The 17,711-nt window shown below is 49.2% G+C and overlaps 2 protein-coding genes across 2 annotated transcripts in view; one reads left to right on the forward strand and one right to left on the reverse strand.

Moving 5' to 3' along the window:
* The first annotated feature begins 2,090 nt into the window (after window positions 1–2,090).
* TGME49_222710 (IMP-specific 5'-nucleotidase 1, putative) lies at window positions 2,091–11,097 on the forward strand. Its single transcript, XM_018779973.1, has 7 exons — window positions 2,091–3,720; window positions 4,498–4,651; window positions 5,497–5,629; window positions 6,081–6,292; window positions 6,807–6,902; window positions 7,453–7,627; window positions 8,312–11,097. Exons 1-7 carry the CDS (start codon window positions 2,578–2,580, stop codon window positions 8,448–8,450), a joined length of 2,052 nt encoding a protein of 683 aa, XP_018638321.1. The 5' UTR covers window positions 2,091–2,577; the 3' UTR covers window positions 8,451–11,097.
* Window positions 10,675–17,711, reverse strand: part of TGME49_222800 (glycogen synthase, putative) — a 34,446-nt gene continuing 27,409 nt past the window's right edge. Inside the window, exons 33-41 of the mRNA XM_018779974.1 lie at window positions 17,508–17,652; window positions 17,075–17,183; window positions 16,452–16,531; window positions 15,647–15,751; window positions 15,070–15,241; window positions 14,311–14,440; window positions 12,959–13,529; window positions 12,170–12,260; window positions 10,675–11,790 (exon numbers count right to left, since the gene is read on the reverse strand). Of these exons, the coding sequence (XP_018638322.1) occupies window positions 11,685–11,790; window positions 12,170–12,260; window positions 12,959–13,529; window positions 14,311–14,440; window positions 15,070–15,241; window positions 15,647–15,751; window positions 16,452–16,531; window positions 17,075–17,183; window positions 17,508–17,652 (1,509 nt within the window). The 3' untranslated portion in view covers window positions 10,675–11,684. The remainder of the gene's footprint in view (window positions 11,791–12,169; window positions 12,261–12,958; window positions 13,530–14,310; window positions 14,441–15,069; window positions 15,242–15,646; window positions 15,752–16,451; window positions 16,532–17,074; window positions 17,184–17,507; window positions 17,653–17,711) is intronic.

A 17,711-nucleotide genomic window follows, 5' to 3' on the forward strand; every position in this document is an offset into this window, starting at 1 on the left:
GTAACGCCTCCCGCGATTGCCAAGTTTTCTCGAGAACGGTTAGTTTCCCTCAAGACCTTTATAACAGAGTGATGCTACTTGTACCACCCTTCAGGACTGCAGAGTTGGGATTCTTTGGAACGTCGAAATAGTACGGAGACTATTTATAGAGGCTGAAAAAGGGGAGGCCCAAGAAGTGACACTGATCACTGGGAGAAAAAACCAGGGTGGGGGCGTTTGGGCCACAAAGTCTTTCACCAAGCAGTCGAGCGACACAGTACACAGAGCATACCACATCACACACCAGTGGCCGATGACAAATATGCAACTTGAGATATTATTTTTTGCTATTCCTCATGAAATAATGTGGAGAGGAGAGAGACGGTCGATGGTGTGGGGGTCCTTCGCTAGCTTTGGCTTCTCGTATCGCAACATTTTGCGGTTACACGAAATAACGAACGCAGCACCACTGACTGGGACATCGTTGTTGTTTCAATGGTACATCTACTCCGTAATCGCAATCAAATAACTGTGTGTAGTAGATCCATTTTGTTGAGTCGCAGGAAAGATCATGTGAACCACAGGAATCACTTGGAAGTGATTGATATTCAACAAACTGGGCGGGGTTTTGTTGACAAGGTAGGAAAGCAGCTTTCAAATCTCTGATTTCTCCAAACATTGTCAACGCGGGGCACTAGTGCGTCCGCCGTGTTGAAAATGCCTTTTCTGAATGTGTACGGCCCTTCCGAAAACCTGTTCGAGTCCTCATTTTCCTAGGCCTGTTATCGAATCGCAACATCGGGTTAAGCCTGCGTTCTCGTCCCAAGCTTCTTCACTGCATGCAATGTAGTAAAGGGCCTTGCAAATTGCATCTCATGTTTAACAATAATGTCGGGAATTATGGATGCACTTTGCGCCTTTGCTTCGTTTGTGGTAAGCAGCTCGCGCGGAATAAATTCGCAGTGCTGTTCCCCCGCTCCTCTCCTCGTAAGAGGATCTTTGTTTTCTGATGAGTCTACTGTACCTTCGGTGTTGCATGCTTCCATCAGAAGAGCGCCTACGAGTTTTACTCCTGCTTTCCTGATCTTGCGTGTTACCCCGTCGCCATGTGGGAACGGTCGAGGCATGTCTATATTCACTGACAAGGTTTTCTTCGACAGAGTGCTGGTCCGACATCAAAATAAGCCAGTGCCATGCATCTTGGTGTGTTTGAATATGTGCATCGCCATCCGAAAAAACTGCTGAAAGTGTTTTCGTTGCCCCGTCCGCGCTAACCTATTTCCATTTGCGCCCGCCCACGCACTCAATAACTTCGGAAGTTTCGCGCAAAGCAACAATGAAGAACAGCCTTCACGCGTTCAGCAGAGTCGGTCCGGAACAGCATCAACTGCCAGTTACAGGAACGTTCGGATTACTCACACGCCTGTGGCCAACAAACAAGCACGGACCGCACACAAAATAGACGGCCTTCTGCCCTATTCGAATGCGAGAACGGGCTGCAGCGCTCTGTCTGTAACAGTCACTGTTTATCGAAATCAGTTTCACGACTCACACAAACCTTTCTGATGGTTTTTGCTGATGCACGCATTCCCCAACATTTCAAAATAAGAGGAATCGGTAGTTGAGATGCACGGAAGAACTGGCACTTCTGTTATCCCACGGATGTAAACACGTCGCGGAACGACTGGCGGCACCCTCCTTGGAGCAAAATGCCAACTTACAACAGCAGCAACAACCCGTGAAATCTAGCTCCTTTTCCCCCTGCCATACACAGACAGGGAAGTTCTACCATCCTGAAGAGCTTTCCCCTTTGTTTTAGGGGAGCAGCTGTGTACCTTGGATCTTTGTTAAGCCCTACGTGTCTCGGCCAAAAACCCCGCACAAACACAGCTTTTACAAGCCAGACTTTCTTTACGTTTGAACACCCTCACCTCGTGCATTAAAGCAGCCGATGCCCCTTGTTTTCTAAACTGGAGGGTGTGCTAAAAAAGCCACTTCCTGTGTCAACTGCATGCGCAGTGACGGCCGTGGCAAGAAACTGGTAGGCGGCGGGTGTACTTTCTGGCGGCCTGGGGAAAAAGGGGGGGAAAAATTTGGTATCGGCGTGCCCTGAAATACTTTTCGAACTACAGACAATCCACACTGTAACTTTGTGCGCGAGTATCAACTCAATAACGAAGAGAAATAGTGACTGAGATAAGAGATAGGGGAGCGGCTACAATTCGAGGATGGAACTGTGCGTGTACGACGCCTACACTACAGCTGCTTGGAAGGAACTTACATAACAGAAGAACTCTCCTTTTTGTGCTTTCGTTGAAAATTCGTTTTCGTGACTCGATGAAAACCACAGTGTGTCTGAATCGGTGCTTTATTTGAGAGTCTATTCTGGAGCAAAGCGTCGCTATCACCTTTGGCAACTGCTCTGTGTCCTGTGGAGTCACTCTGAAACAAGGCAACGTTCCGGTGCATCGTGGGGTTTGCCTCTGTGTTTCTGTCTATGCCCCATTGCAGTTAGAGGAGCTTGCCGTCTTTTTTTGAAGGGATTTCTTCTTTCCACTTTCATTTCGCTTCGGTTCCTGTCTGGGACTTGCGGTGACAATGGCACCTCCTCCCGAGGGCGGCAGAGCGGGGTGTCAGTCGTGTCTGTCGCAGAATTTTCAGCATTTGCCTCACCATACCCAGCGGGACGAGGAAACGCCTTCTCCTAAGTATTTGTCGCATTCTTGCTCCTCTCCAGGCTTTCATTCGGATGTCTGTTCTTCCTCCTCTCAAGCTGGTTGTTCTTCGTCTTCTTCGGGCGTCCGTTCTCCCGCTTCTCCCGATGTCTGCGCTTCTCCCGATGTCTGCGCTTCTCCCTCTTCATCTTTGTGTGCCTCAGGAACTCTGCTCCTTTCTTCTCGTCCCTTCTGTCTCTCGTCTGGTGCGGCGGTCGATGGATCCTCAACAGGCTCGTGGAGACGAGAGACCCTCGATGCGGTCGGAGGAGAGTCAGGTCGACGCAAATTTGCAGCGAATCACTTTCTTCCTCTGCTGACAGAGCTGTTTGTCGCTCTGTTCAAAGCACGCTGCTTCGCCTCTCTAGTTGTTCGCGTTCTCCAGGCTATCGAGGACGAGATTGTCGTGGAAGAGGCCTTCGTGCCATACATCACGACACCTAGATCGTCTTACGCTCGGTCCGGCTCTGGAGCTGCAGACCGTGGAGACGGATCTCCTGGCGAGGACGGAAACAGTTCCCGAGGCGACGCAGCCGTCTCGCCGCTCTCGCTCGATTCGGGAGACAAGGAGACGTTCGATGGAGACCCTCGACCTCAAGAGTCTCCTTCGGAAACGCCTGACGCCTCGCCGCTCGCGTCACCCACGGCTCTAGATGCAGCGACTGCGTCGAAGCCGACCTGTGGGAAGAAGTGTGGCGCAGGATGGCCTCTGTTCTGCCCACCCACTGTCTCTTCTTTCGCCTCCGTGTCTCTCCATCTAGGAAGCGTACCTCTAGGGGGGTCTCTGCCCGCAGCGGCGTTCGAAGCTGGACCTGGATGCATGCACTTCAGACACTCGTTGAGCGCGGGGTCTGCGAGTCTCGGAGGTGGGCCGGGCAGACAGAGGCCTGAAGGCGTAATGCCTTTCTTCACCAAGCTGAGACTCGTCGCCGCTTTTCAAAGGGTAGATGCCCGTGCATGCATGACCAAAAGAAAGGTCGTACCTCCTTCTTTTCACGAGTGTCGAGAAATCCTAAATCTCGCGCAGGTACGCCAAAGACAGATAAACGTCAACTGGAGAGTCACAGCAATGGTTCGAGATACAGCCACCTGTCTTTCTCTCCTCGTTTTGAACTCTTTTTTTTTCTGAGTCGCCGACTATGTGTACAAAGACAACCTCTACTTACACCGTCGCATGACATACAGATGACACAAGTCACCTGGCGGCGTCTTGGAAAACATGGGAGAATTCGGAAACTCTTTCTGTTCAACACAACGCCGAGGATCATACATGTCATATGCATGGTCCAGGGTGGAGCGTGGACTGCCGCCTGCAACAGTGTGCTCCAACACCATACATCCGAAATTACTGAATCGGTTCAATGCTTGTACGGAACTTCATGCACAACCGTATACTCAACCATGCAGTCAACCAGCACTGGTATTGCCTACAGCATTACCGACATCGCACCTATCGACAGGAGAGACCCGGCTCGCTGTTTGTCCAAAGATTTCACCCGTGTGTTTCAGCTCGGTGGTCTTGTCTTGATCTCGTCTTGCTCAAATTGAGCACTGCGTAGACGTTTCGGAATTTGCCGGCCTGCGTTCGTGGTGTATCGTTCTTCGTATAGGACGTTCCCGTTCTGTTCTTTTTCTTAAAAAAAACAGCCTCAGACCACTGTTGCCCACTGCCGACGTTGGGAAGCCATATCCGTTTCCAATTGAAGATCTTCGTACCTGTGTGACTTGCCCTCCTCCTCCTCCTCGTTCCAGTGTTTGTGCGTCCGTTGCATTCTGTGTCTTCTCTCCTCTTCGTTGCATGCAGATCCTCGAGAGCAGGTCGCAGCTGCGCCTGGTCACCATGGACGGCGACGAGACTTTGTATCCGGACGGGGCGAACTTCACCGACGAACGCATTGCCAGACACATCGCAGCGCTGCTTCGAAGAGGCACCAAGGTCGCCGTCGTCACTGCCGCAGGTTCGCGACTGAACACAGAGAAAGAAATCCACGATGAAGTGCCAGGAGAAAACGCGAGAGGCAGAAATGGTGCAGATGCCACATGGTGGGAAAAGCGTTTTTTTTTGCACCTCATCCGCTTCGTTGCCAAGAAGAGAGAGGAAGTCTGCTTGAACGGCACTTTGGGAACTGTCGATGCACAGTTGGCCGTGGGGGGTATGACGTCAACTTCTTTTCGTTTGACAGAAAAGACGTTCGAAGCAAGACGAAAGAAATGAGAAAACGACACACGCAGTGAAAGACGAAAACTGACGGGGGGAGTTTGGACGCTGCGACGCGTCGTGTAGACCAGAAGTGGACCACTGGAAAGTTCTGGTTTCCTTTTCCGGTCTCCCTTTTCTGTTTTCTGTCTTTCTGGCCGGGCCATGAAACGCACAAACTAAAACTGGGGTCCGGGAAACAAAGACTTTCAAGATCGAAACCAGCTGGCCAACTCGTAGCACAAACTCCCCAGAACAACTCACAACGAATCATGTCTCAGAGCTGCCCACTCCCAACATGAAGATCTGGAACCGTCTCGCGTTTGAGTCGTTTTCTCTTTCGCTTGTGAGCAGCGCAGTTCTCGCGTCCGGACACAAATCACAGTTGCTTCAAAGAAGGATGACCATGCTTTGTGGAGTTCTACACCAGCAGTCGTCCTTGGGTGTCGTCCCATACCAGGGAGCCTCGGAAAGAGGTCCACCCCCTCGGTAGACCGATAGAAGGTCACCCAAGGCCGTGCTCTACGCTTTGTTCTCGCCTTTCAAGTGTTCTTCCATCTTTGACGCCCCATTGGTTCTCTTCGTTTTGCTTGTTTTCCTCTCCAGGCTACGGCTACGAAACGGCCCGCTACGAGGAGCGCTTAGGGGTGCTGTTTGAGTTTTTGAGAAAGGAAAAGATGCCAGCGGAGGCAGCTGGAAACTTCTACGTCATGGGCGGCGAGTCGAACTACCTAATGAAGTAAGTCACTTCGCTGTTTCTCCTTGCGAGGCAAAAACATCTGCCCTCTTTCCTTTGTGTTTTACGCCGGTCATATCGTTTTTCACCTATGTCGTTTTTCCAAGTGGGCAGACGCCTGTACGTCACCTGTTGTTGCCTCTCTTTTGCAGCTTGCGTTCTCGATCGCCTTCGCTTCACATCCTCTGGCGTCGTCTAAGGTTGTGTCTCTTGTCGGGACATGCCCTTTGTTGTTTCTTGCATTGCTCCTTCTTCCTGCGCTATTGGTTCGTCTTGGCTTCCGAAGGGTATCTCTGTCTCACAATCAATACTTCCGGCGTATCCCGCGACAGCTGTCGGCCGGGCAGGAGAGACACGGATGTACTTCCCAAAGGTCATCGTGACTGCTCCCTCACACCTCTTGATCCGTTTCACTCTCTGTTTTTTCGTGACTTCTCTGGCTGTCGCTTTCCAGACTTTCTCCTGCTCTCTCTCTCGAGCCTGTCGACGAGGCTCTCTGGACTTCTTTTCGGCCTTCCTGCCACCCCAGGGATGCAGACAGACTGCTGGACATTGCGGAAGCAGCACTGAGGAGTCTCAGCGAGGAGCTGAAACTACCTGCATGCATTCTGAGGAAGGCCAGGGCGGTCGGACTCATCAGGAGGCAGTCTGTACAGGACGAAGAGGGTAGGAGCGCCGCAGGGATCGCTTTCAATCGATGCTCCAGAGTCGCGTAATTTCCCCCTGTACACTCACTTCGACATCTGCATATGGAGACGCAGACACATCTACCTTAAGGGAAAACGTGTTTTACGTCTTGATATGCACTTGCCAGCAGGATTTCTCTTCTCCCTTCCTTCTGCCGCATTCAAAGAAATGTATGCCCATATATACATATATATACATAAATATATATATATATATATATGTATTTATATGTATCTGTACGTTCATATGCATGTATGCATCTATACGTTTGTATGTATGTGTACAGATAGAGGGGTCGGCTGGAAGTCGATCCGGTGGTTTGCAGTCGAGGAATGCAGCACTCGACTGTGTTCGTTGTGTCGCCCGATCACTCAGAGAGCATGCGCAGACACAGAGGTCGGTCGACCTGCCTTTTGCGAAGGCGTCGGGGACGTTTGTGGAGCGCTGGTTTCTTCTTTTTATCTCAGGCGTTGTTTTTTGCGTTGTTTTCCAGAGTGCGCCTTGGGCTGCGGCAGCGGGGACGGGATGCGCCGAGAGAATTTGGAGGAGATTGTCATGCGAGTTCGTCGAACGATCCGAGACGAATTCGGTCCGTCTTCCGTTTCTGCCGAACAAAGCGTCTCTCTGCGTAGCAGCGGCAGGGGACGGGGAAGCCAAGAAAAATTCAAATGCATGTTCTAGCTCTAATTTGCCGCACACTCGCCACCATAAATCTTCCATGCAGGTCGTCAGGGAGTACAGAGTCGATGCACACCTGTCGTCGGGCGTCGGATGGATACCTGTCTCCTGATGGATGCATGCATTTCTGTGCACACATGCTGTTTCTCGAGACCCTTATATTTTTTTATTGTCCCGCTGATGCATGCATGTCCATGCATGCAAAATTGGATCAGCTTCGTGGTGGAACAAGAGAGTTACGGACTGTGTGCAGGTTGCTCCCTCCAACCTAGACAGGGTGTCCACACCTTTATCGCAACAGTGTTCGTATCGAACTTTCATTCTGTCTCTTTTGGATGAGTTTGTGCGCTGACGTAATATTGGACAGTGATCTGTCCCTGTCTGGCATTTTTTTCCGTCGTTCGCTGGCTGTCGTTCTGTTCTCCACACCTGGGAGCGTTCTTCGTTTTTATCTTGGACAGGTCCGCACTGCATGGTTCCGTGGAGTGCCTTTAACGGGGGCAACGATGTGTGGGTGGACATAGGCAATAAAGCAGAAGGAGTCGCGCTGCTGCAAGGACTCTTCCAACTTTTTCCTCGACAGTGTCTGCACATTGGAGACCAGTTCGGAACCAGTGGAAACGATTTGCCTGCTCGGTGAGCCCAGCGACGGAACCGCGAATTCCAGCTCCACGCTTGCTTGGTCAGAATCCTTTGTACCGTCTACAGTAGTGAATAGTCTTTCTATCCAAGTCGAAGTTGATTTATTATCTCTTTCAAACACTTCAAAAATCAGCTGGGCCTACAATTGGATCTGTAGAAAAAGCACCCTAATACAGGCTTAATAGCTTGATACCGATTTCAAAACACGAGAACCAAGTCTCAACCCGTCCACATGTCTGGAGACACCTGCATGCAGCGTGACAACACTGGCATATATGTATAACATATACATATATATATATATATATATATATGCGCTTATACATGTTTATTCTCATATGCTTATATGTATGTATAGGTATGCATATGTATGCATATATATATATATATATATATATGAATGTCAAACGTAGGTTACTGATGCACACGTATCGCCTATACAGATCTCTTACGTGATCGCTCTATGTTCAAAAATGCGTGCGTCACTACGGTGCACTGATATATATATATATATATATATATATATATGGAGGAGACTGTGTATTATATGCATGTGGGTTTATGCGTAGCAAAGTTGTGTATAGACCGACGTATATTTGCGGATGCAGGTAGAAGTATGGAGAAACAAATTTCACTGAAAAAGGCTTTTCTCTCGTTTGCTTGCATCTCTTATTTCAGCGTCTGTTCGCCTACGGCTTGGGTAGCAAATCCTCAAGAGACAGCGGCACTTCTTCATGAGTTGCTACAGGAAGATAAAGAGGAAGCAGAAATTCCTCCGAGAGGGGATTCGAAAAGACAGGAGACAAAGCAAGAGTAAAGAAGGAAGGACCCGAGATAGCGGACAGAGTCGAGGAACTCTGAAGCATTCTTGCGTATTCGTCTTTCCAAAGCGGGGGGATTTTCACTTTCTGGGCTCTGAACTTTTTGATATCCAGGGAAGACCAAGCATTCGGAAAGGAAAGGCTGGGACGCGGGGAATCGTAGTGACGGTTCGTAAGTTTCTCTCTCTCTCTCTGGTTAAAGACCGCATGGTTCTACACGTGCATCACACACTCTCCGCTTTGTCTCCGGATCAGTCGGAAAAAACAATTCTGCATGTGACGCCAGATATCACGATTCAGGGATCTGAGACAAAAGTGATGGTGCAGCCTGGCGACGAACGAAACCAAAGAAACCTTGAAAAATACTTCTCCGCGAGCTTTGTTTTAACAACTGAGTGTAACCGTCCAGCGAGAGGCCAGCTACAGTGTAGACAGAACGGTGAACATGAGTGTGTTGTTTTTTTAAAGAGCTGGCACCTTAGAGGGAAACGCATGAAAGGTGAGCTGGGTGGAAATTGTAAAGATCACACCGGGAATACCTGGACATCGAAAAAACTGATGGAACAGAATTCCGAGGCCGCAAACAACGAAATCCAGGACCACCACGGGTCGACAGCTGTCCCCAGTGGGGGGAAGAGGTAGAAACAGCAGCTCTGGCCAGCTCGTTTCTTTATGCAAAACAACCTCAGAAGGAGTATTTCTACATCTCTCCACACTCCCAGATATTTGTATAAATATATATACATGTGGGTGCCTCATTGCTCGGGGTGTATTTTGTTTCCTTGGGACTCACCCTCCCAGGATTTTCGCTTCGTTCGGCTGTGGTCAATCGAACTAGTTCGCTCGAGATATCTGGGCTTGACAGTTCCTCAGACCGTAAGCCGCTTGCGAGAGGATTAATCCAGCTCACAGTGGCAGATATTTTAGCATCTGGCGTCATCAACGCTTTCTCTGTGTCCATCTGGCAACAGGAGTTCGAGGGGTCCACCAGTTGAGGTCCAGCACTCTGTTCTGCACATTCATGTCCGGCGAAACTTGATTCGATGGACACGCGTGTGTTCACCGTTTTTCCAGTGCGTCGTATTTGGACTTTTTTGGAGCAGCACACATTTCCTTTAGGTTGTTTCTTGGACGTCATTCCTTCCAGAGCCAGCGGTCCTGAGCACATGCAGGCTTTTTGTCTTCCTCGGAGAAGGACTGTTACAGACTGCTACCACGGCGACAACTGAGTTCCCCCTGGGGTGCTGCAATCGTGACAGACCTCTGTTCTGCCATGCCCTATTCGTTGGCCTCTTGGCTTGTGCTTTTCTTCACTCTTCCGGACATCAGTTGCAGCTCTCTTCACCTGCTTTGTAATCCGTTGGGGACACAAAACGCAGACGTCATTCTGCTCATGAAACGCTGATCGATGCGACACACATGGTGGAACCCATCCCCGAAAAAAGACCGGAGTCTCCGTCAATCGCTGTACAACGTTTTATGTGGCGGTTGTCTGTGCCAAGAACGCGAAGTTTGCCGGGTTTTGCACTTGGAAAAAACGCGTTTCGCTCGACAGAAACTCGAGCTCACTGAACGGTGGGGGGATGTGCTCGGGCCGCGACCTCCGCGGGTGCCTCGAACAACCTTCGAAGAAAGCGACCACAAAACATATTGCGAAGAAGGACGCAGACCGCACTCCACGCCCCCGCTCCTCACCACAACAACACAGGCATAGACGCCTTGGGGTCTCCCTGCACCCTTTCCTGTCCCTGAAGATTTATTTCTCTCCTTCGGACACAATAATACACTCCAATGTCAGTCTTGCATTCCCGAGACTGAGCTACCGATCGAAGCGCCCTTCGACACTCCTTTCGTCTCCTTCAGAAGCTGCATGCGCCAAGCACGCAGCGACAGCAGGAACAGATTCGGAAAACAAACTCCAGGAGAGCATGTGCGTCAAGGACAGAAACCTGGCGACAACACAGAGACGAACTGCAGACTCTGCCGCTCGAGTTGCTCCGGAACCCAAGCTGCGTCTCTCTCCCAGCCACACCCTGTACTTGCACCGCCCTGCCTTCTCACACTCCTACTTCGACAAAGCGCTTATGTTTCTGTACACCTTTATAGATACACATGTACCCAGACACGCACATGCAGACCCACATACATATACATATATATATATATATGTAGATATATGTACAAATATATATATATATATATATATATATATATATATGACTCGGTAACAACGCATGCACCCAGGCAGGTGAACTCTGGAGGATACACGTTACCGTGTTCCACAGCCATCGCTGCGGATCTGCTCGTCGACACAGGAAGAGACAGGGACCAGAGGGAGAGAAGAGAGCAGAAAAAGAGGAAAACAACATGCAAGAGGACGAGGGCCGAACGTTCTCTGTGCACTATGCAACGGCCGCAGTGAGTGTCGCGCCTCAAAGAAGCGGAAAAGAGAAAGGCGTCCCCATCGACGCAAGGGACTGCAAAAGCTGACAGACACACCGAGCCTGAGCTCCCGCGGATCGGATGCCTGTCTCAAAGTGCATGCAGAAGTCCTGAAAAAAATGCACGCGTCTTCTTCGTGTGATTCAAGAATCACAGACGCAGACGTCTAAATGTGAAAACATGCACACACATACAAAAATGCAAACACCTATTATATATATATATATATATAGATATAGATATATATATATATATATATATATATGCATAAATGTATACATCAATGTTTTTGTATGTGCCACGAGATGTCGCGGTGTGCATGCGCGCGGATAGGAGCGCGACGAAGATATGTGAGGCCTTTTGCTTGTCCGAGAAATCAGTCGAAAAGACAAGTGGAGAAGGTGAAGCATGTGCATGAACGTCGCGCGGCGGATGGTTTTCCGTCCACGAAAACAGCGAGAAAACCAGTAGGAAACCGGAAAAAGGCGCCTTCATACACAGACTGTCTGAGTCTACAGCCACAGAGACCCTTCCGACGGGAAGCGCCATCTTCCACCTGAGCACTCGACAGAAGTTTGACCGACCGACGAAGACGCACCGGAAGGGTGGACTAGAAAACTCCGACCAGAAACGATGAACGCTCTTGCTCTCGAACGAGACAGAGACGAGGCGTCACGGAGGAGGACAGACACACGACAGGAGACCGAAGTCACGAGTGGATGTGCGACGGGAGGAAAAGCGAAGAGAGAATGCCGAGAGAGACTGGAGAGAGGCAAGACAAAAAACCTTCACGGAACCTGCAGGAAATTGTTTGTGTTCCCAAGGCTGTCTGTCTCCTGGGGCGCGTCCGAGACACAGACCCACTCCCCGTCGACGACGAGTTTGTACAAATACCTAAAAACAACAAACATGAAAAATACACTTTCAATGAACAAATACACGAGTCGAAACCAAACAAAAGCACAAAACAGCACAAGAAAAACACGCATCTACAAATGCATGAATGCATACCGGAACCCACCTGCCTACACATATACGTATACATATATATATATATATATATATAAATATATATATATATATATGCAGATGTTTACACGTGCGTACATGCAAAGAAACTTTTGAGTTACCGTTTCGCTCGGACGGATCCAGCAGGGAGAGGATGCAGACTCGCGTTACATAAAGCAGACTACCAAAGTGAATATCACTGCCCAGTGTGTTGTCGTTTAGATGCCGGAAACCCATGGAGGATTTAATTTGATCGCGAACTCACCTCCCAGGACGAAGTGCCAAAGAAAGAACGAACGCCTGCAAAGCGTTATCCCACGACAAAGGCCGACGTACTCTCCAGTCATCGAAGGTCCCTGAAATACACACGCACACTCCATTACAAACTGCGCTCGCCCACAAGCATATGCACATGTCCACAAATGCATGCATACATAAATACAAAAATATACACGTATACATATATATATATATATATACATATATATATATATATATATATATAAATATACTTTTACGTAGTATACATATATATATATATATATATATATATATCTTGGCTTCCCGTGGAAGCAGTCAGACAGACATACGAACGAAACTGTCCCCCCTGAAGTACGCAAACGTGCACATTTGCATGTAGACGCGCATGCAGAAGCTCCTTTGCAAGACGCTTTTGAGCAAAAGCACATGCTCCCAAACCCTCTGCCTACAGAAACAAATCGAAGATGTTCATCAAAACGATACACACGCTTCACACCGTAAATATATATATATATAATATATATAAATATATAACTGTATGATTAGATGCACGTGGAGACGTATTCATTTACATCGGTACATACACGTATCTGAGTAACAGTAAGTGTAGATGTATGATGGTAACTACACTATCTTTTACATAACGTACACATCTGCGTATAAATATATATATATATATATATATATGTATATCTGTGTTTTTGGTGTAGGTAGAAGTGTACGAAATTAGCTGCGGAACATCGGGCAAGCAAAGAAAGGCGAGAAATGTGCTTTCCTCCTTTCGTTTGTCTACCTGCAACAGCGACACTCCGCGGTCTGGGTTTCCCTGGGACCGGTACGTATTTGATTCTGCATGGGAGAAGAGCATCGGCCGTTCTGGCACTTGCGGATTTTCTTGCATTTCCTTCTCTTTTCTCCCCAGACGCAGGTCCCGAAGCGCCGTCTCTGTCTCCGTCTTGTCTCCCCGTTTCCTCTCCTTCGTTCTCCGGACTCTCCCTGAGCTCTCTCCGCCGGACTTCGTCTGCACTGCCTTCACTTTCCTCGCTGATTGGAGACACGTCGAAGGAGTCTCCGCGTGGAGACAGACCGGCTCGGCCGCCTAGCTGGACAGCGCGGTCGGCTGCATGCATGTGCATTTCGCGGTCTTCGCAGAACTGCAAAAGTCCAAGGAGAGTCGCGGGAGGGAAGGGTGAAGTGGGGATGGGACCGCGCGGAAGCGACGCCACGACGGTCCCTGCTGGAGGCTTCACGGGCGACTCAGAAGAGAAAGAAGGCAAAAACGACGAGAACGCGGGAGCTGTTCCCCGCCGCAAACGCCACTCTGCTTCCGACCAGTCGGGAAGTCTCTCGAAAATCTCCTGGACCTGAGACACACAGAAAAAGAGAAAGCGCGACAGAAACATGGAATTACGCAGATCCACAGAGAGCGAAACTCGAGAAACGTCGGGGAGAGAAATGCAGAGACGCGAAGAGAAAGAAAAAGGGAGTCGGACACGAATACGCACAAACAGAAAAAAAGAGAGACAGAGACGAAAGGAGACACGCAGAGACAGCGAAGCGACAGAGGAAGAAAGAGAGAAAGGTGCGTCTGCGACGAAACAGCAGAGCGAGAGACCGTCGAGGAGAAGATTTCGGAAAAACCACGAAAAGAAGAACTGCAGACAGTAGACTTTCCCCCCAAAAACGAAGTAGAGACCCTCCGCTGGCCCTAACAAAAGGGAGCACCATTAGGAGATGAAAACGACAACTTCAAAACGCAAGATTCACGGTTTTTTCAGGATGCGTTTTCTATTCCAGGGACTTTAGTTCCAAACTGAGTTTAAATTCCGCTGCGATGCAGGCGACTTTAAAGCAAAGATCCACATGCAGTCGCTCCTTGCGACGAAAGAAATGGAGGCAAGACCCCCCCCTCTGTCAGACATTGACAGTTTCTGTCAAAAGGTTGTCTTTGCATTTTCGGAGACACAAAGATTATTCGAGAAAGGCGTCCTCCAAGGTGGAAGGATTCAGATCTTGCCTGTCGCCGTACCGGATGCAAGATTCACTTTTTACTAGCTCCTATACGGAAGCTTCCACTTGTTGTCGAACCACAAGTCGACGCATATGCAGGCAGCACTGTGGGTTTCTTTCTGTCTCCATTCTTACTCTCTTTTCATTCACAGGAATCTTTTTCCGCAAGCGTGCAAACTCGCCCAGCCACGCTCGCGCGCTCTCCTCACAAGACACCACCGACGCCCTCGCGTTCGCACGCAGTTGCTCGTACTTTGCTCGGTCGCTGACAGAAACGAGAAAGAGACATTTCAATCAAAGTCAAAACCTCAGACACGTGTGAGACGAAGGACCGTCAAGAAAAAGGACTCTACTTTGTCCTCCAGACAAACATATATATATATATATATACATATACATATACATATATCTATATATATATATATATATGTATATATATATATCTATATCTATCTATCTATCTATATATATATATGCGTATGTGCAGATAGGACTACAGTCGTATCGATGTGTCGATCGCACCCTGTCTTGTTTTGTGACCTTCGGTGGATAGGTGGATATTTGTTTCGACTGTCATGCGTCGAATCAGAACCTCGAGATGGTGACAGAGAGAGAGAGAGTTGAAGAGAACAGCTCTCTCCTTTGTCATCCCCGTTTTCTTCTGTGCGCCTGTCTGCTGGCCTTTGATCCACGACAGCCCCCTCCACCCACGGCAGTCGATCGGTTCGAGATGACTGCATGCGCTTAGCGTCTCCCTGTCGCTGAACATGCGTTTCGCTCACGCTTAGGACTTTCTTTTTATCCAGCTGCACACAGAGACGCACTCTGCAGAGGGAGGAGAGCAGTGAGTTTTGCTGGTTCCGGAAAAAGACGCCGCTGCAGCTTTCTTCTTACCTGAAAACTCGCAAGGCGCGCTCAATTGCGAAGAGGAAGTCTCCCGCAGTGTACGCGTCGAAGGTAAAGCCATTGTTCTGCCTCGCAGATTCGACTGAAATCTTCCCGCCGCCAAGGCCAGGAGTGACGCTGCCCTCTCGAACAGTGTCTTTCAGTCCCCCGGTTCGGAAGGCTGCAGAAGAGGCCGCGAGGAAACGCATACACAGAGAGAAGCGAAAACGTCGCGGAAAAGAGGAAATCAGAGGCGGCACAAGAAGAGACATGCCCATGCCGCGACAGGGAGGAAGAGAGAAAGAACGAAAAAAGCAAAGGGAGAGAAAAGAAGAGAAAGAGAAAGCGAGGACACACACACAGACACGCACACGCTGTCGCGCTAGAAGGCTGGGATGGCCAGAACACATGCACGCGAATCGGACTTCCTCTACTCCTCTGCAAATCACGATGAAAAAGGACGCTAAACCAAAGTGAAATGCAGTCTAGCTTCACCTGTTATCCGTTGAACTTCCAAATTTCCCAGAAATCCCAGCCGCTCAGTTTCACATAATTGACTTCAAGTTTTTTAGAACGAAACACTCACCAACCACTGGAGTTCCTGCAATGAAAAACTCGTGCTGGACAATGCCGCCAGGCTCGAACAACGAGGGCATGAGTCCAAAGTCTGCACCGAGGTTTACCAATGCTCCTGAAAAAAAACAGGCAAAAACATAAAAACAAGTGGACAGAGACACAAAAGAAAGGCAGAAGAACAAAAAACGAAAAATGGGCAGAAACAGAGCAGCATGACACACCAAGATGGATTCGTTTGTCGCAGTCCGCCTCTTGCATCTCTCGACTCTGCGCGAACTGGGGAGAAGTTGAAAAGAAGAGAGAAAACACCGGACTAGGTGCTGTTCGAAGACAGAAAAGAAAGAAATAACGCTCAGGAAAAAGCGTGCCAAGACAAGAAAGGAAGAAAACCGGCAACCGTACAGAGAGACCCGCACTGGGGGCAGAAAGAGCGGAACGAGGCTGAAGAGAAGACAGAAGGCAGAGGACGCGGAATTGGCCGACAAGGCATTCGAGGTCGAATTGGACCGCATCGAGCGTCACATGGAAACAAGAAGTCGAGAGATGCGTCAGGAACAACCGGAGAGAAAAGCAAGAAACGCAAGAAACATCGTGAAGAGAGGAACATAAACACGCTATGTTGAAGGCTCAGAGAAGAAAGCGAGGAGCGAGACGAGCGATCTGGAAAACAGAAAGACAAAAGAAGACAATGAGGAGAGAGAGAGAAAACATGAGACGTTAGAAGACTATGAGGCAAGAGAGACAGTGGGGAAGAGACGGAAAAGCTCGAAAGAAAAATGTCGAACGAATTCCAAAAAGTTGAACTTTTCCCCCACCATTGCAGAAAAATTCGCCGGGATCAGCCCAGAAGGAGTGAGGGAAGCGCGCCCGTAGATCCATCATTTGATTTGCGCATCTGAAGGACAACGCAACCTCGGAAAAGAAGACTTCAGCTCCGAAGAAGGGAAGAAGGACCGCACAGATGGACGAAACGTTGATAAAGGTGAAAGACGGAATTCTCGTCTAGAACCGAGAAAAAAGAAAAAGCAAAGAGAAAACATTCCCCAGCACGCGGTCATAGAGCACCCTGACACACACATTGGCGAGCGAAAGGTGACGAACAAACTCGACATTGCAGACTACATTTTTTTCTTGTTTGTAAGCTCTTCTCTCCTTTATGTTCTCCCGTCTGGTTTCTTCTCTTGTGTCTTTCCTCTTTCGTCTCCTTCGCTTTTTGAAGTTTGTTCTCCTGGTTTCGCTATCTCTCCTTCCCACTCCATTCAGCGTTTTTCTCTTCCTTTCTCCCGCAGAGTTCCCTGAGCCAGAGGAGACACTAAATGAGGCTTCGCTTGACGAAATGAGCCTTTTTCGAGTTCCACGTTTTTGACTCCTCTTGTGTCAACTTGTGAAGTCTTTCCAACTGTTCGCGTTTCCTCAATCCTTTTTGCGTCAGCCGCACCGCGCTGCGTAACCATCGTTCCAGTTGGCCATCCCGCCCACGAGGATCTGCACGCGTCCGTTGTAGCGACGAATGAGATTCTCGGCCAGCTCGACGATGAGATGAACGCCTGGGAAGAGAGAGCGAAGAGACGAAGGGAGAGTCAGGAGCGAACCTTAGAGAAGCAGCGACGCAAAACGAGATCCGAGAAGCTACGGGAGAAGCGGGCAGAAACTTAGAGCAGAAGACCAGAAAGAAAGAGCGCCTGTAACGTTGCGAACATGCCACCATCTGCACTTGCTGCTCCTCGTCCGATCTGAGAAGGCCCAACAAGACGAGCGCCGCTCTCGTCGACGCGTCGAAAGAGTATCTTTTCTTCTCTTGGCAGAGAAAGTGCCAGTCTAGACCAAGCTTCACGGCGGAGAGAAGCAGGCAGAGAAGACGAAGACTTTACCTTTCTGTTGAGTGATGCGGCCGATGAATGCAAGCAGCGGAATCGATTCATCTCCCTTTTCGAAGTTGAAATAATGTCGCTGCAGAGCAGCCTTCGCCTCCCAGTGGTTTCGGAAGCCGAGTTTCTTTAGTCTCTCCAAACGCAACTGCAACGCACGTAAAAAAAAGAGAAAAAATCCCCAAACGCGATCTACAAAGGAACGAG

Source organism: Toxoplasma gondii, chromosome II, assembly GCF_000006565.2.
Source record: "Toxoplasma gondii ME49 chromosome II, whole genome shotgun sequence".
Lineage (NCBI taxonomy): Eukaryota > Apicomplexa > Conoidasida > Eucoccidiorida > Sarcocystidae > Toxoplasma > Toxoplasma gondii.

Bases quoted from the DNA above. Each gene is read 5' to 3' on its own strand.
- TGME49_222710 (XM_018779973.1), top strand. From the start codon at position 2,578: ATGGCACCTCCTCCCGAGGGCGGCAGAGCGGGGTGTCAGTCGTGTCTG. The intron at 3,721-4,497 runs GTACGCCAAAGA...CGTTGCATGCAG, and splicing joins AAATCCTAAATCTCGCGCAG to ATCCTCGAGAGCAGGTCGCA. The intron at 5,630-6,080 runs GTAAGTCACTTC...GTCGCTTTCCAG, and splicing joins GAGTCGAACTACCTAATGAA to ACTTTCTCCTGCTCTCTCTC.